The sequence below is a fragment of the Phaethon aethereus genome (assembly GCF_964289735.1).
Source record: "Phaethon aethereus genome assembly, chromosome: 1".
NCBI classification, from domain to species: Eukaryota; Metazoa; Chordata; class Aves; order Phaethontiformes; family Phaethontidae; genus Phaethon; species Phaethon aethereus.
This window is the reverse complement of record NC_138575.1, coordinates 126405145-126430453: the sequence shown is the minus strand read 5'-3', so window position 1 is coordinate 126430453 and position 25309 is coordinate 126405145. Positions and strand designations below refer to the sequence as shown.

The 25309-nt window shown below is 43.0% G+C and overlaps 1 protein-coding gene across 2 annotated transcripts; it reads right to left on the bottom strand.

The window, feature by feature from the left end:
- Positions 1 to 14549: 14549 nt before the first annotated feature.
- Positions 14550 to 19821, bottom strand: DYNLT3 (dynein light chain Tctex-type 3; the record flags this gene model as incomplete). 2 transcript variants are annotated; one of them, XM_082002640.1, is made up of 5 exons in its annotated part: positions 14550 to 14626; positions 15755 to 15832; positions 16823 to 16946; positions 18513 to 18554; positions 19774 to 19821. In XM_082002640.1, the coding sequence occupies 5 exons, from the start codon at positions 19819 to 19821 to the stop codon at positions 14550 to 14552; spliced, it is 369 nt and encodes a 122-aa protein (XP_081858766.1). The 2 variants fall into 2 exon arrangements, with proteins under 2 accessions (XP_081858766.1, XP_081858767.1); XM_082002641.1 differs by having other exon boundaries at positions 19792 to 19821.
- Between the last annotated feature and the right edge of the window lie 5488 nt (positions 19822 to 25309).

The following is a 25309-nucleotide window of genomic DNA, read 5'->3' as shown; positions in this document are numbered from 1 at the left end:
AGCTTAAGGAGAAATAAAGAAACTTTTTCTGTGGAATAAAAAAAATGCTACTGAAACATAATAAGGCTCTCATCCTGTGCAGAGAGCATTGAAATATTTGGCTTTGATTTTAATGGAAATATGATCAGATTTCTATGCTGTTAGGAAGTGGACAAAGAGGAATTGCAAGAGGTCTAATAGAGACAGCATATTTATCATGTGAAGAGTCTTGGAGGGTGTGTATTTTAATTCAGCCATTAATTTTCTAAACATTGCCATGTTTGTTCTTACAACTCCAGGGATCTTTCCTTACTCAGCCAGTTGTAATGACACTCCCTGACCTGCTGCACGCTTGTACCAGGGGTTGTTTGTCACCTCTCAGAAAAAGGAATTCTGTACCACAATTACTAAACCACTGCCTTCCTAATACATATAAAAGAATCAGCAGATGAGAACTTCTCAGTTTCTTTCAAAGATTTGTTGTAGTAAATCCTGCTACAATAGCAAGCCATGAATTATCAGTCATGGTCTGAATAAGAAGTTTTTTTACAATCTAGGATACATGAATGAAACTGTGATAAATGATTTAGTCCCAAACAGGATTCCAATTTAAGTTTACAATTTATTAAACGAATAGAGGCAAGCAAACAGCGCTGGGTACACCAGGAGTCTCTGCTCCACCAAGACGCACCCCTTCACTTCTTACAATTCCTTCCTTTATACTTTTCTAGGCTTCATTTCTTGCCTTTCTCCGCCTTTTTCTTGGAAGATGACTCTTTCTCTAAGTACGTCACCACTTCCCCAGTCTGCGCATGCTTCATCTTTTTCTAGGTGGTCGTCCGGTGGTCGTTGGGAGGAAGATGCTCCTCTTCGTCAGTGCACTCTACATGACCTCTCTGTTTGCGCATGCGCTCCGTTATTCTACTTATATTATGCTACCTTATTTGGCTGTACATTTTCTCGACATTTCTGCGGTTATTTACAACACTGGTTTGCACTAGTATATCAGGAACTAACATACACATATCAGGAGGCTACATAAGCTACACATATCAAGGGAGTTACCCAAGCTATACTTATCAGGAAGTTACATAAAGACTACCACTCCCCTGTTTATGGTCATGCCCTACATATATTCCTTTATTTCAATATAAATGACATTTGCTTCAAGCTTATATTCACTAGATATTCCTTACACGAATCACTCATTCCTCACAAAACGGATAGCATTGAAATACAACCACAAGAAACAAACTAGCTTGAGTCCTCTCTACTCTTCAGCAAAGCACAGAGGGATGTCAGTGGTACTGTTTTAAGTCAATGCTGCTGTCGTCTTGGGTGGTAAAGGAGTAAAGCCCTTCCTCCAAATGCTTGCCTGGTCTATAGAAGTTCCTCAAACCAATGGTAACTGTTGAGCCACCTTAGACACAGACCTTTTCTTAATAAAACTTCTTTTACAATACCTCCATTAGATATAAAGCCCATGCATGTGTTAAATTCCTAGACAACTGTGGCTGCGACCCACAACTTCCCAGGCAGGACATACAGTGCTCCTCATTCACCCAGAGGAGAAGGCTAGGGAAGCAGGTGAGCTTAAAGGACAGTCCTGTTTTGTGGCCAAATGCCACCACTTGCAATCTGACCATTGCTATCAGCTGGGCCTCTCCCTGAAAATTTCTTCCTTCTGTGTGTTTGGAGATTTTCTCTCTTGAGGGCAGGGATCACTTTCACAATAAACTGATTCTTTTGTTGTCAAATTGGTGGCTCCAAAGTGCTTGCCCTGGAAACAAAGGGTGGCTTCTCTGTTTGAGAAACTGCACATGGTACTCAGCAGTTTAAGCAGCAACGCTATCTGGCACCACCATGACCCTGCTGCAGTAGCGCCAGCAGGGTTTTCTGAAAGGCAGGGACTTCTCAAGGTTGCTGCTGCAGACAGCGGGGGGAAGCAGCCTGAGGGGTGTGGCAGTGAATGGTCGAAGGCAGGACTTGAGGGAGCTCCATGTTTCACTGATGAGGGTCAATTGCCACCACAACACTCTTCCTCCCATCTTTACTAACCTCCTGATTTGCTGGATGCCAAAGTAAATGAGCTATTGTGCTTGCTCTGGCAGAGCTCTGCCACTGCTCACGCTTGCTGCAGTCTCCGGGCACCCTCCAGAATCGTCCCCTCTTCCACTGGGAACTGAACACTACGAGCGGCTCCCCCATGAAGGCTGTCTTCTAACAGTAACCTTTGGTCCTAGCTCTACCTCATCTGCAGAGATGACTCTAAAAGAGGTAAGAACCTCTTAGCACTCCTGACACCATCAGTAGAGACAGGAGCGTAGTCTGTGAGACATGCACTGTTGAACTCATGCTGTACCTGAATTTACAAAGTGGACTGATGTCTGATCTGTCCTTCCATGCAGTTCCACGAATTCCCTATTCAAATGAAAAATGCTCTGCTGTTGTCAAGAAAAGCCAGTTGCTGGATTATTAAAATAACTGTTTCAACTAATGGAAGCAATTAGGAGTTCAATTCAAAGTGACTGACGAGAAAAGGTGGTCCCAACAGCCTCAGATCAGCATGTTTTCTTTCCCTTCTTACATAATATTTTCTCTGTCTTCCCATATGTAGTCATCTGAAATAAGCAGTTAATTAATTCACCAATATCCTCGATCTCCAGTTCACTGTTGTTAGTCTTACAGTTAAAGATCCTGACCCTCCAGGGTGCTGGGCAGCTCTGGTTTCCATTGGCCTCAATTTGATTTTGGAAACTGGAAGGGGGCTTTGAATGAGGCGTGGCACCTGGCCATATTCAGATAATATATTAAAGTGAGACCTCGATACATACTGGGTCTCATCTAATCTTCCTTCCTTCCCTGGTACATATGGGTAAATTAAATCCAAATTTTCGTAAGTTTTAACTTACAATAAAAATGCTACTCTGCCTGTTGACCATCACGGATGTCCCAGGGGGAAACCACCCTGGTAGCTAAATAGGTCTTCCTCTTTTCAGTCTTGTAAGACTTTCTCTGCTGGGTGGGGACTTTCTGCCTCTCAGTCCTCAAATGGTGGGTTAAACCAAATTAGAAACAGAAAAACAAACAAAAAGCTGCCTGTGAAACACCAGGTACTTTTAAACAAAAAAGAAATAATGTTAGGGTCTCATTACAGCCTTTTTTCTCAGGATCCTGCTCTATTCTGCAGTGTTCTTAGAAAATTAATGTTGACTGGTTTTATGTTTTCATCTTTCAAGGAGTTCTTTGTAGAATTCATAGCCAGGCGTAAGCCCTGACACCTCAAACACATAGGTATGTGGAAGGAAGAATGTATGCTCAAAGGAAGTAAGGAGCATACATTAAGATGCTAATGGTTATAAACATTGGCAGGATCAAGATCCTCATGCCTGACTGTGTACAACAGTGTCAGCTCCACAGACACAAGCCAGAGTAGTTATTTGTCATGAACCACACGTTTGCTTTTGCATTTCATATAGACCTTAGCAACCCGCTGGTCTCATTTACATTCACCACACACAAACCAGCCCAGAGTAGCAGCAAAATTAATTGGAGTGGAAAAGTGTTAAGATGGTTGCTGAAAGCTTAGAAACGCTTTCCAGCCCTGTTCTGCACCTCTGCTAACCCCACTCCCTCCCTTTCCACTGGTCCTCTTCTGCCTGGCTACCTGGTGTATTTCTGCCCACCTGGCTACCACTCATTTCTCTCCATTCATCATCTGCTGCCAACAGCTGCTGTCACCCTTTCACTCACCCACTCCTTCCTGCTCCCCAGCTCTGCAAGCTTCCAGAAAATCTTCAGCTCCCACAATCTTTTTGCGAGTGCTTGTGCCCATCGCAAGTGCCGTGAGAGGCAGGAGAGCTTCGCTCCGAGCTCCAAGCAGCGCAGTGCGTGTTTCGCATGACAAGATTCAGCTGCAACCTCCCTGTTGCAAATAGACCAGGACTGCAGCCACCTCTGCATTGTCCAAACAAACTATTTTGGTCCCCTCCCATAATACTCTCTCCCCCTGCTTAATGTTTTTTATTTTAAATTCTACAGTGATGGAAGTTTATGAGCTGTTCTTTTCTAGTATTTCAGTATCTGTGGGTCAAATCATGTACTTTTATTCTGTAAAACACACCTGCATTTGACCCTACATTCCCTTTGTATTGATCAGAAATGAGGGAAATGGCCAAAAAAACTCACTCCTCCTCAAACACCCACCCACCCAGCTGAGCATTATCATAGAGGATGGAAGGGAGGAAGGGAGCAAAAGGCCAGCCAAAGGTGAGCCACATCTTCTCTCTCCCTTGTAACTGATGCTTTATAATTCTGGCAACAGTTTACAAAGTGAAGTGCCCTGCAAATAACTCTTTCATTGATTTTGTTTTGTGCTTGTAGGTCAACTGGTGTTAAGACTAGAAAATATTCAAATACTGTTCACCATGAGTTTCATGGCCTTCAAGACAAATGGCTTGCAGAGACACCTTTGGTCAAGTCACCTTTGAAGTAAAGCATAGAAGCTTCTTATGCTGGTTTTGTCTTTTTACACTCCTGTGAGTTAGAATGGACCATGCAAAAGTCCAGGTTCTGCACTGTGGTTCTGTAAGGTTTCTCTTTGAAAGATGGAGATCACTGAGAAAATTCAGGTGGAATTTTCCTGGGTGCAGAAATGGCACAGGGAAGAAATATCACAGGGCAATTGCCATCATCTCTTTGCAGTTAACAGGCCAAAAAGTAGTTGTCAATACCAGTGTTAAGAGTAGGGCATTTTGGCACAGCAAGAGCCCAGTTTCATATCACAGACTCTCCACCCTTCTAAACCAAAGAGATTTCTACCCTGCAATCCCATGCAGCCAGGGCATAAGTGAATATCGCTGCAAGATGACCCAAGGCTGGGCAAGTTCCCATGAACGGCTAATGAAGACAGCTGCTGCTGTGGCTTTATCATCCTCTCTGCCTTTCTCTCATACTTCCCTTTCATCTGTGACAACCAATGTTAGCTCAAGCCTATTTTCAGGTGGTGAATTCACACAAGCCCTCTGGGATCTGAACCTTGCTCAGACAGCAGCAAGGAAATAATCAGCAGACTGACAAACCAACTGTGAGAAAAACTTTCTAGAGCCAATCCCCCTGAGGAGACAGAAAAAGTGCCTGTAGACCGTCAGCAGCTACCTTCTGCCTCAAAATTATGAAAGTTCCTCTCATCTGTTAACAATTCATGAAATACTCTCACTGTAATAGGGCTGCAAATGGTTAGGTCAATATGTGGATCATTGTCCATCACTGTCGTCCATCTCACATGCATAAATTAAGCCCTCAACAGCAAAGACCTAATGCTGCAAGGCAAAACAAATAATGATAAAAACAGTGTGTAAAGGATAGCAACACAGGTTGCAATGAAATACTTCTTACAGAGGACTAACTGATGCTCAGTTACCCAACTTTACAGGAAATCTCCAAAGATTATAGTCTCTGCCACAGTTATTGCTGTAGTTGGAAGCAAATCCTTTCCCTGCCATTTCACACCCTCTGAAGCAGGCAGCAAAGCCCGTGTTTGCAAACATAGCTGGGGAATCCTGCCTCAAGTTAGTCGTTGCTGCTGGTAAGTTAATTAATGACCCAATGCCTTTATTTGCATTAATCTGTCAAACGTTCAGCTGGTACCACTATAAAAGCCATCATAATGAATGAAGTGACCATTTGGGGACTGCAGGTTTCTATGCTGTGTGCCCTCACATCACTGTCTGGGGCACATCAGCAGCTTTTCCCCAAACAACCACTCTGAATAACAGCTCTCCTCCAGGATAACCAGAGTGATACGAGTGCTGGTCTGAGCTTTGCATTACGGGGCCAATACATTACTATATTTAGAGCATTCTCCAGTTCCTTGTTGATAGCCTGCAAGACAATATCCTATTTAAGCCCTTTATGCACTGACTCCTTCTCTGTAGGAACTGGTACGCCCTAAATCCTTCCAGGGTGGTGGTTACCTGTATCCTGCTAACTTATAGTTATCGGTGACAGATTAGAGAGAAGATCTCTGTAGCAACATTTGGGGAGGGGATCTTGAGGCCAACAGAAAGGGAACAGCAGTAATCGGGGAGGGAGATGAGGAAAGCCACTACATGAGTCTTGGTTTGTGAGGCTGGATAGGAAAACCAGCATTCCCCCAATGGTTACGCTCAAAACAAATGCGCATTTCTCAGACTTAGTCAGGGGGTGATAGATACACACAACTTACTATTAAGAAAACTTAACAGGTACACTTACATTTATGTAAGCAACAGAAACTAGCCCCAAACTCAATAAAATTATGAAAGTCCTCATGTTACTTTCAAGTCATTTGCAAAAACTAAGCTGTAACCCATTCATATGGCCACTTCCCCTTTAGAAGTAACAGATGTTCCCTGCTTATTTAGCTATTATCCAGCCATATAATTTGTTTAAAGATGCTGGGCCTTCCTTCTCCCCCTACCAATGGCTAAAAACACTGTTAATCGCCAGCTAATGGGGACAGCTTTTGCATTTTGTAACCACACAAGGAAGCTGTATGAGCAGCGAAAATATTGCTGGAGCGCGCTAGCAAACCACCGCCTTACGTGCTGAGTAGTTATTTACTCCTGCCAAGGAAAGTGTCAGTGGGAAAGGCTGCCCAGGACTGGCCTTTGCATATCTTGTAATGGACACACAAGCTGCAAAGAGAAACTCTCATCTTGTTTGTCTTGTTCTCCACCCAACTCAAGAATACTTTCCTCTTTAAAAAAAATAATCAAAACCATTTATTGCTAATATAACTATCAATCAGCCCTTCTTCTCTCCCATCTTTTACTGAGAAAGTGTTTTATATGATTGCTGATGCTCCCATTTTCCACTTAAACCTTCTCCTGGCTGAGTTCTAACTCAGTGCAACACTCAAAATGTTGTGACTAAAGTTTCTAAGTAGGCAGACCCCTAACCCTCTGTTGTTGTTGTCCTTGACCTATCAGTCAGCATCAACATGATGAGCCATGAGCTTCCTCAGAGATCTTCATCTCTATCCTGATCTTAAGACAACTGTTGGACTCAAATTCCTCTCCAGGACCACTAGGTTCAGGGTGGCTGATATCGCTTCTTTGCATTCCTAGGACTGCCTGCCTCCACCCATTGCAGTCTTCTCTTTGCAGTCAAATCGAACAGTTTTCAGAGAGTAGCTAGGCTTTTGGTTTATGTTTGAGTAACATCCAGCATAGTGGGGCATTGTTCCCAACTTAGTGCTTCTAGGTGATCCAGTGATAATATCATTAAAATAACACCACCACTACTATTACTATTATTATGGAGAACCAGGATCACATATTTCCACTGCTACTGTTTGAGCAATTCTTAAACTAGGTTTCCAAGCTAGGTTTATTTGTTTAATCTGTTTTCCTAAAGAAATGAGGTAGGAGCTGAAGGAAGGAATAGATATTGAAAAAGGGAGAGACAGAAACCAGGTTTCATAAACTCAGCTGCATTTCAAGGTTGGTCGTATGATTTGGAGTTTTCCCATCATTTAAATCACCAACCTATGCAGAAAAGGTAAATGAATCTGGAGATCCGTATTCTTTCTTAAGTTTCTGTTTCAGCTGTTGGTGTTTTCCCTGCCCCTTCACACTGCCTCTCTTTGCTTTTCTGCATTTTAAGTTTGGCTTATAAAAGAGAAAACAGCATGCAAATTTTTATGAGATTGTACAGTCCCTCGACCAGCACCAGTGGGTGAATGAAGGAGGTTAGCAAGACATAACACCAATTCTATTTTTAATTCCCCAACATCTGTTCAGTATCAATAGAGATCACTACTGTTGCAGTCCAATATGTGAATGGCAGTCCCGTGTCTCTTCTCAAGAGAAAGTATTTTTAATAGTAGCAACACTGAAATCAAAAGTATGCCATATATACCGTTAAGCATGCGTACAAAAAGCTTACTTTTACGAGGCCCAGCAGCTAATACCAAAACAGCCGAAGTCAGAAGACGGGCGGGTGGTTGCCGCGCACACAGCTCACAGCTGCTGCCGCAACTCCGCAATTCCCAGCAGGGAAGTAAGAGGAGTAGCTGTGGGGTATCTGTCTGCGAGCAATGATGGACAGTTTGCAGTCTCATGTTTCCTGAAGGCTACGACAGTTTCACAGAAAACATCGGTTTCAAGAGGAATGGCATAACCATAACTGTCCCGTGCTGTTTTGTAAGAAAGTTGCTGTTAACGTGATATTACTAACGCTTTTAAGGCTCCAGTCGGGGTATTTCCACCTCGGCCGTTTCCCTTGACTGTGCTCCCACAATCTCTCCTTTTCACGATTCCTCGCTGCCCGCTGTGGCACCGAGCCCGGGGTCTCCCGTCAGGCCAGCCCCCTTGGCAGCAGCTGCCAACGAGCCCCCCGGGCAGGGAAGCACCGGGCTCTCGCAACGGGCGCTGTGAAACGCACCCCGAGAGCGGTGCCTGCCCGTGGCCAGGCCGCCCTCTCCTTCCTCCCCAACCGGCCGGCCAGGGGAGCCGGGGGAGCTTCGGGCGCTCGGCCCCGGCCCTGCCAGCACTCCCGCCTGAGCCACAGCCGGGCCCGGCCGCTGGTGGGCTTGCCGTCGGCTGCGGGCGTGCTGCCCCGCCGCCACGCGCCGCAGCGTTACAGGCCCCCGCGCGCCGGGGGACGCCTGTCCTCGAGCCCGGCGGCTGCGCCTTGCCACAGGGCGGCGGGGGCACAGCCCGTCCCCTCACGGGAGCGGGAGCGCTGCAGGGAGCTCCGCTCCTTCCTCCCGCGGCGCCACCTGCCGCCGGCCCGGCCCAGCCCAGCGGCGCCCGGAGGCCTGAGAGGGCCGCGCCTCCCCGGCTCCCTCACAGCATGGCAGAACGCCGAACGGCAGCGGCTGGGGCGGGGCGGGGCTGGGCCTGCCTTGAAACCCGGAGGTGCAGGCGGCCGGCAAGCGCTCAGCCTCTATGGGATTTAGTGCCGCGAAGCTGCCGTAACTGGGAAGTCGGTTTGGGATGGCAGCTTGGGGCGAGCGCCCACGGCGGGCACGTCCAGTCTCACCTAAAGCCCAATTTGCCAAGGCCGCACCGCCCGGTGCGCTAAAGGCAACGCAAGCCCTTGCTCTCTCGCCCCCCAGCGGCAGCAGAGCTGCTTGTTCTGGGAGGTTTGTGTTTGCTTCATACGGAGCAATTCATGAAGCCCAAGCTGGGAAGCATGTATTTACCAGCTGCCACCCAAATAAAGCCAAATTTTTTTTTGGGGGGGGGGAATTGAGGCAAATGCGTAAGTTTGCTTAAGACGTCCGAGCAATGGTACAAAGAGCTGAGCTTGGAAGATTTCAGCACTGATCCCTAAGCCTCAGCTGATCCAGATCTAAACCTTAATTTAAAGTGACTCAGTTTCTTCCCTTGCAAAGCTGTTCCCTACAAACAATAATTTCAATTATCATTCAGGGGACCTATAATGAGTGCCACAAAACAGGCAACTACAATTTGATCACAAAATTAGCAGACCATCTAGCTACAACTGCGGTCACAGCTATGTCTAAGATTCATTTTCTAAAAATGTTCAACTCGGGCATGAACACTGTTGTAACTGTTACAGCACTGGTCTGTGAGGTCTGTACATATTTTTGAAGACATTTCAAACCAACAAATGCCATCACTCAAAACCCTGCAATAGATTCTTGTGTGATTTGGTCAGACCAGTTTCAACAGCCATTGTAGAAGCCCACACAGAAAACAAGTTATTGCCTGAGACTGGATAAAGTAGTGCCTGCCTCAAGCAGCGTGCTGTGAGTACCAGTAAAGGCAGTTGTACCCTTGCTGTTACCTAGCCCTCCCACTTCTGCTGGCTAATATCTAAATGCTAAATTGTGTTATCTCTGGCCAGGATATTTGTTTGTACAAACGCTGTTAGAGCCTTTGTTTTGATACCTAGCCATTGCTGGAGTGGAAATATGCAACAAGAGGTAAAACGCTAAATGAACAAAATTATCTATGTCTGACTTAAAATTGTGAGGGAAGTGGATAAATAGAAGGTATGAACATACCTATAAATACATGTATAATATATGTGTGTGTGACAGGGTATATACAGAAAGATCACCCTTGTTTTTGTCAAACAAGTACTTCATTTCATTCATTCCCCTCTTCCCAACCTCTAATTTTACCCAGGTGGTCATGAACAAGTACTGAGTAAGGGCTGCCTCAAAAACTTCAGTAAACTCTACAAAAACAGCAGAGAAGGTTTAATTTCTTCCTAAGGTGTTTACAGATATGGTGACGGAGGGGTTACAGATATGATGATGTTCCTGATTTAGGGGGTGCTGTTCAGAAATTATTCTAATTATATGCAATATAGGCCTATGAGATGGAGAACCTGCTGACTAGAAATAAGTTTGAGGTTCTTGTAGCCGAGCCAGCTAGTCCATCTCACCGCCTTCTCCTGTGGATGGGGGATTTTAATGGCTTTGATTCTGAGCTCTCTGTGGTCTCTACACTGTGAAGCTACAAAAGCATAGATTACAAGCTCTGTAATTAACTCAGAGATATGGTAAAACCATCTATTTAAAATGGTAGTGTCACTACAAAACTTGCCTGTCTCTTTTCCTTCATGCACTTGTGCTAAGTGGCCCGGGTAGCTGCTTTGCATCTGAGAGTAACCGTAAGCACCTGACACAAACCATAATGACCAGTGAGGTGTGTTTCTGTAACCCTGATCCTCCTTTTTCAAGTCATTTTAGGCCAGACGGTGGGATGGGAGTTACAGGAGTGTTTGTAGCTCTCACTCTAGCACTACTCTGTTCCTTTTTAGAAAACTTTTACATAACAAATAAGCCTGCTGTCACAGTATGTTTCCTGTGTTTAAAAACAGATGCTTGCTTTGAACATACGAGCTAAAACCTCCAGTTACTCCATAGCAATTTAGACCCATCGGAGTAGAAGAACCTCTCTTGGTGGGCATGTGGTGTTTGGCTGCAGCCTTCTTTCCATTGTGGGGGGAAGAAAGAAACCGTTCCACCTACAAGCCATTGACCACAGACCCCTTACCTGGCACAGACCCAATGGGCTAGAGCAGCTCACGTGCAACACAACGTAAGCATGACTGCGTAGCTTTGGAGCCACTTTGCAACTGGGTTTATTGCTGCATTTACAGAATACCGCATCTGAGCTCAGGTACTCCCCAAGAGACTGGTGCTGGCTTTGAGCCGGGAATGTCCTGCAGACATGCAGGCAGAACTTCCCGGCTCAGATATTCTGATGGGGGTTCGCTCTGGCTCTGTGCTTGTGTGACACTGTGCCTGCGCTAAAAAAGCTCCCTCTGAATTAAATGGGAACAAAACGACCTGGTCATATCGTACAGGAGGCAGCAAGGTGCATCCCAATAATCAAGAAAGAATTGTTCATTACAGGATCTGCTGCCCATATTAGAACAAAACCCCATTTTCTCTATATGGCAGCTACTGTACTAATGCATATAGGCTACCAGTTGTCAATGTTCTCCTGTTATGTTGTATTTAAAATATCAGTGCTCTGACATTCATGTCTAAATAGGCTAGCTACGAGCTGGGATTTCAGTGGCTTCTGTGAAGTGCTTTAGATTGCATCAATCTAAACTGAACATACCCAGATTTCCTTCATCAAGTTGAATATAATGGGAAGACCATCATCAGAAGAGTGACAGTTACTGACAGACATCTGGCAGGCAATGAAAAGGAAAGTAATGAATCTGCTCCCTTACTTTCCCTTTCACACTGTCCCATTTAGATGACAAAACTCTTATACACTTCTCTGCACAGGAGGAATAGCAGGTTTTTGGTCATGAAATCCTACATAGGAACATATAGCTCCATATACATAGGCTATGCCTTAATGCAAACTCTTCTGTCCCATTAAGACCCCCATTGTTAACATAACTCAGCCCCTGATTGTAACTAAGACAACATTAAATTGATAGAAAATGGTACTGAAATGTTGTGCATCCTCATACTCTGCAATCCATAGTTTTATCCTTGAAAAGAAACTACTTGTAAAAGCCAGAGGTGGTGTTCAGCATTCATTCTGAGAGTTATATTGAATACAAGTAGCTGTTTGTACCCACAATCAATGGGGAATGGAAAGATGGGAAAGACATTAAATTCACTGGGATATGATGTGGAATGAAAGTATTTTTCGAAGTGTTTCATAATAATCTTTCTGCAGAAACAGGAAAGTTTAATTTGCATCACCCAGACAAGCTGTTAGAGGAAGAGGTCTGAGCAGACAAGAGGTGTAAGAAATTAGGCCAAGTCCGGGAACTAGCATTTGATGAGGTCTTGTCTCTAAAAGACACGCACAACTGTAATAAATTTCTGAAGCTCCCACTACTGTATACAAGTGAAGGAAAGCAAGAGAAATATTGTTCTCAGTTCCTGTTTATAGGATCTTATAGGATCAAGAACACATGAGGCAAAAACACAACTAAGGCAAAACTTTATTTTTTTTTTTGGTAGAAAGGAAAATGAAGCAGTCTTATAATTAAGCAGTGTTTTCTGGGTTTCTTCTGCAGCAGAACCTTCACCAAACCTCATTAAGCTGACAGTCTTACTCAGTGCATCTTGTTTTCAAGTAAAGCAAAAATACCAAATGAGATTACAAATGGCTATTTGGACTATTTCTTCTGACCATGGCACCCAAATGCCCATTAAAGGAGGATAACAGCCACCACTATTTTTAATCAACCACTTCTTACGCTCCATTAATAGTACCAATCCTTTTTCCAGTTGCTACCCCACTTATTTTTTCACTTTGCACAATCCCAAACATCAGGGAAACTACTGCATTTTTGTCAGTTCCACAACTCAGCTCTTAGATGCTGGCATCTAGTTCAGAAATCGCTGTCATAACCCAAATAATGTTAAATTATTATTACACATTTGAAGGTCAGTACAACACACACAGATATCTTCACGCTACACTTGCCTGTTAGGCAAATGCAGTATTACAGTATTAATTTTACTTGCACTTAGGTAAAAGCGGAACTCTATCAGAGCAAGAGATTTTGAACAGTATTGTGAATTACATGTACACGCGTTCCTTCTGTAGTCTCATACTAGCTATATGTATACACAGTTTAAGCAATGAAATGGTTTTTAACTTGTTCTTTGTACAGGACACTTGCTCCAGGCCCTAACAGTTAGTTGTCTGGAAAAAAACAGAACAAAACAAAACAAAACTGCATAATAGTGCCTTTAATATTCATTTGTTAAAATCCAAAACAGCCTTACGGTAGCTGTTAGGTAGTTACCTGTCTCTCCCAAAGACATGCAGTAACAAAGAAAAAATTCTATCCTTAAGCAGCATCTGAGAAAACAACTTAATGTAGCTACCACTTAGTGGCAGCAATCATTTAGGCATTTTTGGTATTCATACATCTCTTTATCATATAATTTGTGCATTAATCAAAAAAAAAAATGTAGGCCCCAATCCAGCAAATACTTGTGTGTGTGCAAATGCTTTTCTTCCTTGTGGAATATTTCAAGATTCATCAGATGAGCAAAGTTAAGAACTTGCATAAATCTTACAGGAGGGGAATTCTTAGTGCTTAAAACTTAACTGTATTATTTCATAGGACTAAGATTCAATTCCAGACTTACAGAGAACGTAGAACACACTCCTATAAAGAACAGATATGTTGCTTTAAGATAAATGCTTTCAAAGCTAACAAGAGCCTCTAAAAACATGTGTGCCTTCTTTCCGAACACTTTAATCCTACTTGGAGTAATGTAGGTCCAGTCTTCTTGCCCTAGCTCCTGCATGAGGAATCAATAAAGTGCTTGTCACAAATTCCGCAGTTGTGGAATAGAAGAAAATTTAAGTACCTTCAGAACGTTTTCAGATTTATAAACTGAATTGAGGGCTGATGTCTGATCCCTAGCATGTTTCCCTGAATTGATAATAAATATTATGTTCTTCAATCTGAAGGTAAATTAGAATTCTGCTAGGACTAAGTATATTTAACCTTTGTCCCAGTGAAGTCATCCTCTGCTTCCAGGGGAAAAGCTTAACTGGATTTAATTTCAATGTAAATGTTCACGCTTGACCAAAATGTGATGCTCATGCAATTTCACAAGCACCAACATTCAATGTGACAGTTAGCTTTGTTTAATCAAACATGAAGCACCAGTATTGTTTACAGTATATCCACTCTGAATTGTGTTCATAATTTGTTCCCAAATGCACCATAATCCTGAGAGGTCTTGCTTGCCCTTCAACCTTTCCTTTGATTTGATGTTTTGTTCTTCTTGAAAAAAGTATCTTTGATATTAGCTTTTATATAAATTGTATTGATCTTTGTGGCATCTTCTCATTAACATACTTCTGAATATTTAAATTAATAACACTTTCTCTTTAGATAGATACATATATATTTTTTAAATTTTTTGCTAGCTTTCAGATAATTAATCTATGAGAACTGGCTTAGACTGTATGCTCTCTGTAGAGGACTTCTGTATGCTCCTCATACAAAAAGAAATAATGGTTTGAAATATTTAGCCATGTGTTTGGATGATTAATTATTTTTTTTAAAGGCTTCGGTGTTGCTTATATTTATCTTCCAGTCAGCTACAGGATAATAGCAACAGCAAACACATTGACAATGCAGTTCATTGTTCGGTTTTCCCATCTCACTGTGCAGGTTCCTAGAAAAGATTATTAGAAACTAAAAATAGAATTCCAGTGTCTTTATTACACTCACTTTATCGCAGTGTGATTTATGTCAAATTACTATGAATAATTCAGATGTGATTTAAGGTAAGTACTATTATGTCATCTTGGCTATAAATAGACTACATTCCTCAAAACATTGTCATTAACCTATACATTGCTTACTACCTAACATGAGCCTTGTATGCTTAAGACAGTTTCCAGGAAAACACAATTTCAGTACCTCTCTTTAAAAGCTGGACTTGCAAAAATCCTTGAAAATCTCATACTGAAATTGGCAAGATAATCAGACAAGAAATCAGAAAAAAGACTGGATCAAATATATTCTAGTGTATTTACTTTCTGTAATTTTTCCTCTTCTATTGTATCAATGCCTTACAAGCCAAGGAAACATGAAGATTAAACTGTACTTGTTTACATAAGTTCATGTTTATGATTTTTTTTTTATGATTTATGATTCATGTTTATGATTTTTTTTTAACCTTGGCTGACTTTCTAATGCCATCTCGATTTTAAAGTTAAATCTTGGTCCTCTCTTCTAAAAAGACCCTTCTGAGTCTGAGACAGACATAAGATTATTTTGATCCTGTTTCCCCATGATACTCTGAACCTCGGAAAAAATGCATTTAGAACTAATTTAGAAGTAATAAAAACACATCTAAAGCCTGGCTGATAGCTAAGAAATTGAAACACATACTGTTAGTCAAACTATTTCTATTCTCTAACAAGTTCCATTCTCCAAAGTAGCACTGTCCCCTTACAGCAGACAGGTGGATATGTTTAAGACTACCCGCTTGCATTTACTACAAGCAACATTTTACTGGCACTTCAACTGATCTATAGCTACTGATGAGGAGTAAATGTTTTGATTCTTGTTTCACAGTGAAGGCATTGCGACTCTTGCTTCTCATAATTTACAAAGCAGTCACTCAATGCAGGTACCAACTGCTAACAAAATATTTCTGCTGGGATTATAAACAAGTCTAATCCTGGAAGCTACTGCTTCTACAGTCATTCTTGAAAATGTTCAACCTAACTATTACAACTGAGCAGTAAGTAACATTTCTTTCACTAGAAATTTTAATTTGAGTAGGGAAACTCACCATCAGTTGTGGTATCCCAGAAGCATGAGCTTGCTGTGTGAAGACCAGCTCCACTCCTTTGCATCACCGCACAGGTTACTGCAAGATACAGTCATAAAATCAAGGAATTCATTATTAAAACAAAAGAGGTGAATCATTCAGTACTTCTGAACTCAAGCCTCCATTATATTTTCAAATGGCTGGCAGGTGTCATTCAGCCACGTCAAAACCTTTTTTCACACCCCTCTTGCCCCCAGTATTTTCCTCAAGAAATTGTTATTCATTTCATGATTATTTTTACCCGCATAAAGACAACGGCTTTACCAAAATGCTTGCTAATAGGATTATGGTTTTTATCTTTTAAACTACTTAGATATGGCTTGTGTCATGTGCACCTCAGAACAGGATTGCAGGTGCTGTCCTCACAGGTACAGCAGAAGTCCCCCTTGATGACAGTTGTTTCCCACAAGTACTGGTTGACTGCTCTCTGAAACCACACTCTAGTAACATGCAACACTTATAGACTGACCTGCAATGGTCACAAAACCAGTGACAATCTGAATCCAAGACTTTCAAAACAGAACAGAGAGCAAACACTTGCTATTACATCAATACTCCACCAAAGGACTGAAGTGGATTAAATTTCTACTTATTTCCATTTCCCTTCCACAGATATGCATATAAATATAACGGGGCACGACTTCGCATACAGGACTAAAGTCTTTCAAATGTCTTTTATTTATAGGAAGCTTAATCCTACTGAAAATTTTATTTAAGATCAGCAATTATTTCCTGAACTGATACCAAAAGGTTGATATAATTGTTTTGGGGTTGCCTAACAGTCAGGAAAGACTGTGTAACATGTCATCTTCTGGGCTAAGTGTTGCTAGCATGCTTAGCCCAAATGAAACTGCCATGGTTTTACCACAGGTATTATAAAAAAATCTATATAATGGAAGAGTTCAGGTATCTGCTCTGCTTTGTTACAGCTTAAAACTTCCTATTGAATATATCACTGCATTCAAATGAACATTTCAGCAATTATTTATTGTGATTGTATGTGGTAGAAGTATGAATACTTGTACTTACCAATGTACTTATATGTTTTTCCAAGTTTTACCAGATGCGTCAGTGACTGTTCTACTATAGCAGCAGTCCACTGGTTGACTTTGTTTTGATTATAATCTGCCTTGCCTAAAACACTTTCTATGCACTAAAATAGAGAAAAAAAATAGTTACAGTAACCATACTTCAAAATGTGAAGGTTTAATCTCGCATAATCTGAGGAATTTTGGCTGGCAACAGGACTACATTAAATCACTTGAGCCATCAGGTATCAATTGTTGAATGGGAAGCAAAATGAGCCTTCTTGGAAACTGCCTGAGAATTGCATATTCTCCCACAACTACAGACTGGCCAACCCTTGCTTAAACTTAAAAGGACTGAACAACAGAAAGCCTTCTCTCTAATTGTAACTCTTAAATTGCATTATCTACTCCTAAGAAATTCAGAATTACATGCTGACTGATATTTCTTGAAATGGAGAAATTAAGAAATGCACACCTGAAAAAGGTTAAGTAAAATAAAAGTATGTTCTTCTCTGATTCAGTAAGACGAATCCTGTGCACTAACCACCCACTAAACAGGCTGTTTTATGCCCCATATCTTAAAAAGCTCCAATTAGTTCTGATCACAGCATATAAAACTGGGCAAAGGAATCAATGGAAACAAACATTCACAAAACAGAATAGAAGATAGCAGAGGGGCAAGATTCCGCAGGGATTTTGGTCCTTCCAGAAATGTACCCAGTGCTAGAACTCCTTGGCTCTGGTTAAGCTTTCAATCAGAGGTAGAAACACTTGGCTTCACTCCCAGCGTCTGGTGTGAAAGTAAGGAGACTGTGTCATACCGTAGTCGGCCTTTATATGAAAGGTTGAATTGTTGTTTATCTGAAATCCAAGAGCTTGCTGTTGTGTACAGGAGCACTTCTAAAAGTGCATCCCTCTCCCAGGGGCACATGGGAAAGGACCTGCAGAGCCCCTCCAGGAATTCCTTTCTAAAAATGGTATTTCCCTGCAAAACCTGACAGCATCTGTACGCCACAGGCTCTTCATTAATCACTTTCCAGTTACCGGGTATTTAATTCAGACCATCAGGCTACTCACTTTCAGCCTGCTCTTTTTTGTGTCAAAATTTTTTTTCAAAAGCATTGCTAGAATAGCGAGCTCATGTAGCACAACCTCCTGCTCAAGCCAAGGCTAACTTCCAAGTTTGATCATGTTGTGCAAGGCCTTGTCATAGAATCATAGAATCTTTTAGGTTGGAAGGCCTTTAAGATCATTGAGTCCAACTGCAAACCTAACACAGCCAAGTCCATCAACTTGACTTGTCAAGATTTAAAAATTTCTGAGGATGGAGACTTCACAAGCTCTCCCTGCGACCTCTCCAGTGATTAACTACTATCTAGCTGCATAAAGGGGGGAAAAAAAAAATACGGAGTGAATTCCCCTTGCAACTTGTGACTGCTGCCCCTCGTCTTTCCACTGTAATGCAAATTCTGTCTCTCTCTTCTCTCATCTACCTTCTCCTCTTTAGGTAGCTGAAGACAGCAACTACATGAAGCTTAAAGCAGCTCCAAATGAAACTCCATCTTCATTTAAGTAATAGTTTCGTGTAAGTTTGAATTTATGCGGAATGGCCAATGAACGTAACCGCTTTCACTATAGTGCAAGGTAAGGTAAAGAATTTCTTTGAAATACAGCTGTTAGCTAAGACCTACCTCCTTAACTATGCTGTGGGCCTCATCAGCATTGAAGATCATCTGTAATAAAAATGATTATTATTTCTAATAGAAAAGTAAACAAATGATGCCATTTTACTCTAAGTAACACACAATGATCAGGCTCCGTGTCTGGTTATTTGCATCGTGTAGTCTGTTAGTATAATTCTAAAATATTACTTTTTTCCCCACACCATACATACGTTATTTAGTATTGTTTTGCTAGCCACATTTGAGTGGGCCCAAAAAGCTCAGGCCCCAATGAGATTGGAAACAGATTCAATTTACACTTTCTGCAAAGATTAAATTCCACCACTGCCTCTGCTTGTCATGATACTCTTGCAAGACAAAAAGTTAAATGGCAAGTCTTTTCCTCTGGGTCTTAATCCCAGATTTTACCAGAGTCACGGACTTCCTAACCCGTGGGTTACAGCTCACTGTCAAATGGTAACATGAGGTTTCGCAACCCTAGTATCAAAAAGACTGGTTTCCATAGTCATTAGCTTACCCAAGTAACTTGCTCAGGGCAAGTTGTAACGCCTCCTATTTTCTGCTCATTCCTACTCAGCAGCGTCTAGCTTGGCTTCCAAAGGAAACACAGCACGTGCCATTGTGCCATCTGCCTCTTCGTATCCATCAATTTCAAACACTTGGGCACGGACAAAAACCCCAAGGAATGTTTCTACTGGGTTTTTTAATGAAAACTGTTGGCTGGAGACACGACGTAGGAGCCCCTGGGGAGGGAAAGGCTCCTCAGTGCTGGCTGGCGGGGCTCAGCCTGCAGCGTCGGACGGGCCCCGCACTTGTTGGTATGGTTGTTTTTCCCCCAGGGGCGACAGAGGAAAGATGGTCGCAGACTGGCAGCACCGCAGCGGGCGGCAGCGCCCCCGGACACCCCTGCCCCTTTCCCTTGCCCGAACGTCCAGCCGGCCGAGCTGAAACAGGCCGCTAAGGGCCGGAGCGCCCCGGGCAGGCAGTGGGCAGCGCCCAGCCGGCACCAGGAAGCCCCGCTCCGCCCCGAGGCGGGCCGCCGGGTGCTGCAGGGGCCCCAGGGCTGCCCGGAGGACGGGGAACGGCCGGGTCGCCGCGCACGGCCCACCTGTGCCCACCTACAACCTTCCGCCGGCCAGGACAGGGGCAGCGGCCCCGGCAGCACTGCCCGCCCCCGCCGGGCTCTCGGCTGGCTCCCTCCGGCGCGACGGAGGCAGCGCGAGGCCCGGGGGCTGGCTGGCGGAAGACCCCGCGGCCCCCCGCCCCGCCGGAGGGCGGCGGCCCCTACCTCGTCGTTGTGGGGGTGAAACTCCTCCATTGCCCCAACGCGGGCGGCGGCTGTTCCGGCGGCGGCTGCAAGCCCTGCGCGGCTCCGCCTCCGTCGGGCCCTGGCGGGCGGGGCCTCCTGCGGCAGCGGCCGGCAGGCAGTGGCGGCGCCCGGACAACGCTGTCGGCGCCCGCCCCAGGGTGAAGGGAACGGAAGGGAAGGCCGGGTCAACCCGGGCCGGCGGGTGTCTGGAGCCGGGCCGAGGCGAGCCGGGAAGGAGTGGCTGCCTGCCCTCAGAGCCCAGCCAGGCTGGCACTAACCATCCCCAGGCCCTCGAGCTGGCGGGGCACAGCTGTCGCGCCGCGCTGGGGCCACCCCGCCGCCGCCCGGTGGCCTCCGCCCGCTGCCGGCAGCGCCGAGGCAGCCCTGCGCCAGGTGCCGCGGCTGGCTGGTGCCCGCGGCCCCGCAGGAAAGCGGTGAAGTACTTGTTTGTAGCTTTATTGCTATGTATCTGCCCTGCGCTGGACGGACAGAATTCACACAGGAGCGGCTCCTCCAGAGGAGCAGCAATGCCCCTGCCGCCAACCCCCCGCCCCCCCCGGCTTTCTTCCCCTCTGTTCCTTAATGAGTCTGTGTCAATTATCTGACACAAAGTTGCCATTAGATTTTAATAATGGCAAATTGCAATCTCAGTTTCTTTTAATGCCACTTTATTATAAGGAATTGGTCCTGAGTTTTATTTGACCCAATACCTATATATGAATACATCAGGTCTTTCCTCGCTCTCTGAAGTTGCCCGGGAAACAGGAAAGGCACCTAGTACAAAACAGTGCAGAATTTTCAAATGCTGGTTGGTTTTTTTTTATTACTAATGTTTTGAGGGAAGGTCTTGTGTAGATTTACCCCCTGTGGTATCTGGTCTTTCTAAACCAGACTGAACATGAGAGGACCAAGGCTGCCTCCAGCTCTAATTTCTTTTTTTGTGGCATATGCTTGGGACAGATACATGCTTACCTTAAAAAAGGGTCTCTTGCTCAGTGTTAATTGTACACTCATTAGGAAAAACTCTCTTTGAAAAACAAAAGTACAGGGGGAAGCAAAGGTACACATGTGTATGTTGCCTTGCTCTCCAGCTAGCTTTCATGTTTAATATTTGCCAATGGCTATAGTAGGAGGAGAAGCCTGAACATGGAGGCTAAATCTTTCTGAGGAGATCTTTATGAGCAAGCTCAGCAAGCACAGATGGATGTAGTCACAGGGAAACACGTGAAAAAAAATCTCCATCAGTAGAAAGTTTTTTGTGTTGTGACCTCTGCAGCATTTTCATGGGCTAAGCTAGGGATAAAATTGCATGTTTATTTTGTTTTAAAAGCTAGTGGAAGTGTGTGTTGTATATGCATTGACATCCTGTAGACAAAGCTAACAGTGCTGAAGTAATTTACCCTTTGATCCTGTGCATTTTTTACTCTGTGTTTTCAGAAATAATGCATCTTTCCATCTGTACCTTTGGATGCTCTATACTATCAAATGAAAACAGTTTCTAGACTATTTTCCAGTTCTGCTTAGAAATAGTCCAAGAAATACATTCTTTGAAATATTTATTAGCAACAATTATCTCAGTGAATTCAAGATCAGGCACTGAATGTAACTCTCAGCCCAGTGTGGGGGCAGGACAGAGACAGAAAAGTAATTCTTCCTGAAGGCAGCAAGACCAAAAGGAAGATTAGAAGATGTCATTTGTGGTGGAACTGCATTTGCTTTATATCCCTTGCCCGGTCTTCCTTGTAGATGTCTCTGAATGTGTAGCGATTTACTGAAAAAGGTGATTAACGGGCCAATGTATGATGAAAGGTAGGACAAGAAATAATGACTTTAATTTGAACTCAGGGAGATTTATGTTAAATATTAGGGGGAAAAAAATCCAAGTGTAAGAGTAATAAAGCACTGAAGCAGACCTAGGTTTGGAATCACTTTCGCTGGATCAATAATACATTAGATAACATCTGCCAGGCATCCAGCTAGCCTTTAGAGAGGAGGACGTATTAAATCGTCTTTTGAGATAGTTTTAGACATACATTTATTCAACTTTCACAACTATTGAGTGGTTATTTTCCTTTTTTTTCCTGACAGATTCACTTTTCATCTAGTTTCAATAACCAAAATCACCAATATTTTTCCTTTTTTTCCCTGAGAATGACTAATGCTATGACTGATTTCACAAGGGCAATGCTAAATTGTAACAAGAAACCAGTATGCTTCTTTTCAAGGGGAATTACATGATAACATTGCTTAATTCTTTATTATACTACTGTGAATTGTAAACTGCAAATGCAGTTTGTGAATTGAAAATGCAAATGGATTGGCAGTATAATTAGTTCTGTGAATTGTAGTAGGAAATGCGAAAAGTGCTGAAAGAGGTGGCTTGGAAATACAACCCTAAATTTGAAAGTGCTGTAGGCTTTCATCTTTCAAATGCAGAACAGGAGCTCTTAAAAAGACAGGGAAAAAACAGAGCAGCTCAACTCATTTGTTGATTAAAAAGCAAATATTTGAAGAGGAGTTGGCATACTATAAAAGGTGGCAGTCTGTACAGGCTGTGCAGATCCTCCACTGCTTGAGCAGAGGCAGTAAAAAACGTGAGTACCAATGCAGCTAAAATAGTATGCCTCCTCTCTCACTTTTTCCTTCAAACTGTTGTAAACATGTTAAACCTTCACCATCTACCATAAACTGTTGAATGCAAAATCACTAGAACTCTGGTATTTAATTTTGCAGACTTAGTTCCTATGCTGCATGCGGCTGGTTATGCTGGAGGAAGGATCAATATGTGCTGCTCTTGTTCTTGCTCTCTTCTGATGCGCTCCCTGCTCGCTACCACAGGGAGCGGAGCAGTGGATTAGACGAACTCTTGGGCTAATCAACATGGCAGCTGTTGCGCTGGCCAGATCAGGGATGCTTGGCCTTAGCAGAGGTTTTCACAATTGCTTTTATGATTTTTTTTTTTCCTGAGAGGTGTTTTACTACTACCTGCGGTGATTTGCTAGAGCAACTTTGAAGAGCTGAATGCCCACTCAAAAATTGTTTAAAAAATTCTTAGTGAATTTTCAGAGACATCACGATTTCCATAGCTACAAATGGTCTGTGAAAGCGGATTCTGTATTTTTGGAATTGTCACGGTACTGGAAAATCACATTCCAATCATGAGGGAGAACAGGAGTCCAGCACCAAGCCTGTGCAAGTGGCTTAGCTTGTCCCCATGGAACAAAGTGTGGAGCTGGAATTGCTGCTACCGCATCTGCGTGGTGCTGCCTTCAGTCCGTTCGGCTGCTGAGAGCAGGGCGTTTGCGCGTCCTGGACTGGAGTGGCTGTATTGCAAGTCCATGCTTCCTTAGAGGCTGATTTGATTATCAGATGAGCTTTGTGATATGACAATGTACACAGTCGATTTTAGTGTTCACCTTGGCCTGCTGACACTGTTAAAAACCCTAAATATTTATGGTCTGTGGTCAGTGCTTAAGATGTACATCAAGGTAGAATAATTTTCCAGAGCTAGTAAGTTTGCATAGCACCCACTGTAGTGGCTTACCCACTTAAGTGATCCAAAACAGTAACATTAATGTTATGTCCTCTGATAAATGAAAAAATAGGAAGTTTTAATTCTGTTTCACAATTAATATTACTTGGATTTTTATGTTATTTTCTATAAGCATATGTTACACGATGTGTTTGAGATGAGAAAGAAGCAACAATATATTACTCAAATATCTCTTCTAACTACACAGAAATTTCTGATGCTACACATTTTTTAAACATGCAGTAAGCCCATAATTGGTAAAAGCAAATGATCAGCCACCTAATGACGTTTCTTCAAAGGAACAAACTGAAAGCACATGCTTACTTGCATCATCCACTAAGTGGTGCTTTTTTTAATGTGCTGTTTGTCTTTGAATGTATGGTACTATGAGCTTTCGAAGGAATAAGAATGAATTTCTTTCTTACTGTGTTGATATCCAAAATGTGGATTTTTTATATATATATATATATATATATATATATATAATTTGGTAGTACTGCTGCTAGCTGTTTAGGAGTTTCAATTCTAAGAATCCATTCAGTTATTTAGAATGCTTCAAAACTTCAGCTATTTGGTCAAAAACTGCATAATTTGCTACTCCACGTTGAATACTTTTGGAAGATTAGTGCTAAACTAATTTCCTAAAATGAAGCTAAGGAAAAACATTTTATTTTCATCACAATAAAAATACTGGCAATTTTAAATTTAGAAAGTCTAGCACCTAGACTATACTCTAGAAGAAAAAAAAGAAAGAGATTTTCAAGGAGATCATCCTAACAGCAAATACTAGGAGAGTTTTATGAAAACACACCCAAACAGATCTAATTATAAATCTCTGGAAAACTATTTGTACATTTTTAGAGCGGGTTTGTTAGAGTCTACCATCATTATTTAATTAGTAATTCAGTTTGCACTGAGCATGCTGCCAGTCTATGCCCTACCCGTTAGCTACACAAACACAACAGGGCTTCGCATTCAGCTGCTGCTTCTGAAGGCCATCAGGGCTATGTCTGTTATGGGAATGCTTTCTGCTTCCCAGATATTGGTGTGTAGTTGGGTGGCATCCTTATTTCACCTCAGGAGTAAGTATGCTAAGTAAATTCCTTCCCTTTCCCATGCTCAGATTCCCTGCCTTCCAGCCCCCTGAGCCCGCTGCCCAGGCAAAACTGTGGCGTTCGTAAAGAGGGCAGTGGTCTGCACGGTTGGTGGACCAGGGCTCCTGTAGTGTCCTGCAACACATCAACAGGCAGCTCCAGATGAATCTGTGGCACTTAGTACTGAAAGAAAGCACTTGGAGCTCTTCTTGTCTCAAGCACTCCTGAAAACTCTCCTAAGTTCAGGTGACCAGAGGGCAACTGGGGGAGTAACCTGACTGGCTTAAAAAGAAAAGCCGTCATCAGAGAAACAGAATTGATGGACAGTGTTACATCTGAAGATAGTATGGACAGGATAGGCCTCAGACAGACAGACAGGAAGGGAGAAGAAGCATGGCAGGGCGCGGACAAGAAGTTGATAGCCAGCATGGAGCATTTTGGAACACGAAGCCCAGTGTACCTGAATTTCAAAACGCCTCTGCTGGTCAACAAATAGCTGTGAATCCCACTGGCAAAATGGAAGATACTCTAGCATAGAAAAAAAAGTCACGCTCCTTCTTGCAACCTGAAGATTGAGTTTCTTGTAAAGTCTTGTCACAAACTAATGCTGCAGCCTTTCTAATACGGAAAGTCAGAAGCACTGTTCCTATGCAACATGGAAACCACTGAGCTGGAAGGGGAGGAGAGCACTTGCCTCCTTGACTTCCTAAGCTTTGAAAATTATTCTAGCATGAAGCAGACGGAACAGTGTCATGTCCTGGTGCCCAGGCAACTATACATGCATATTTCACTCGGTATAAAAGCTGATTAACATTTTGAATTTCTATTCCATGGGAAATGCTGACATTTCAGACCTTACAGTTTTGGCAGA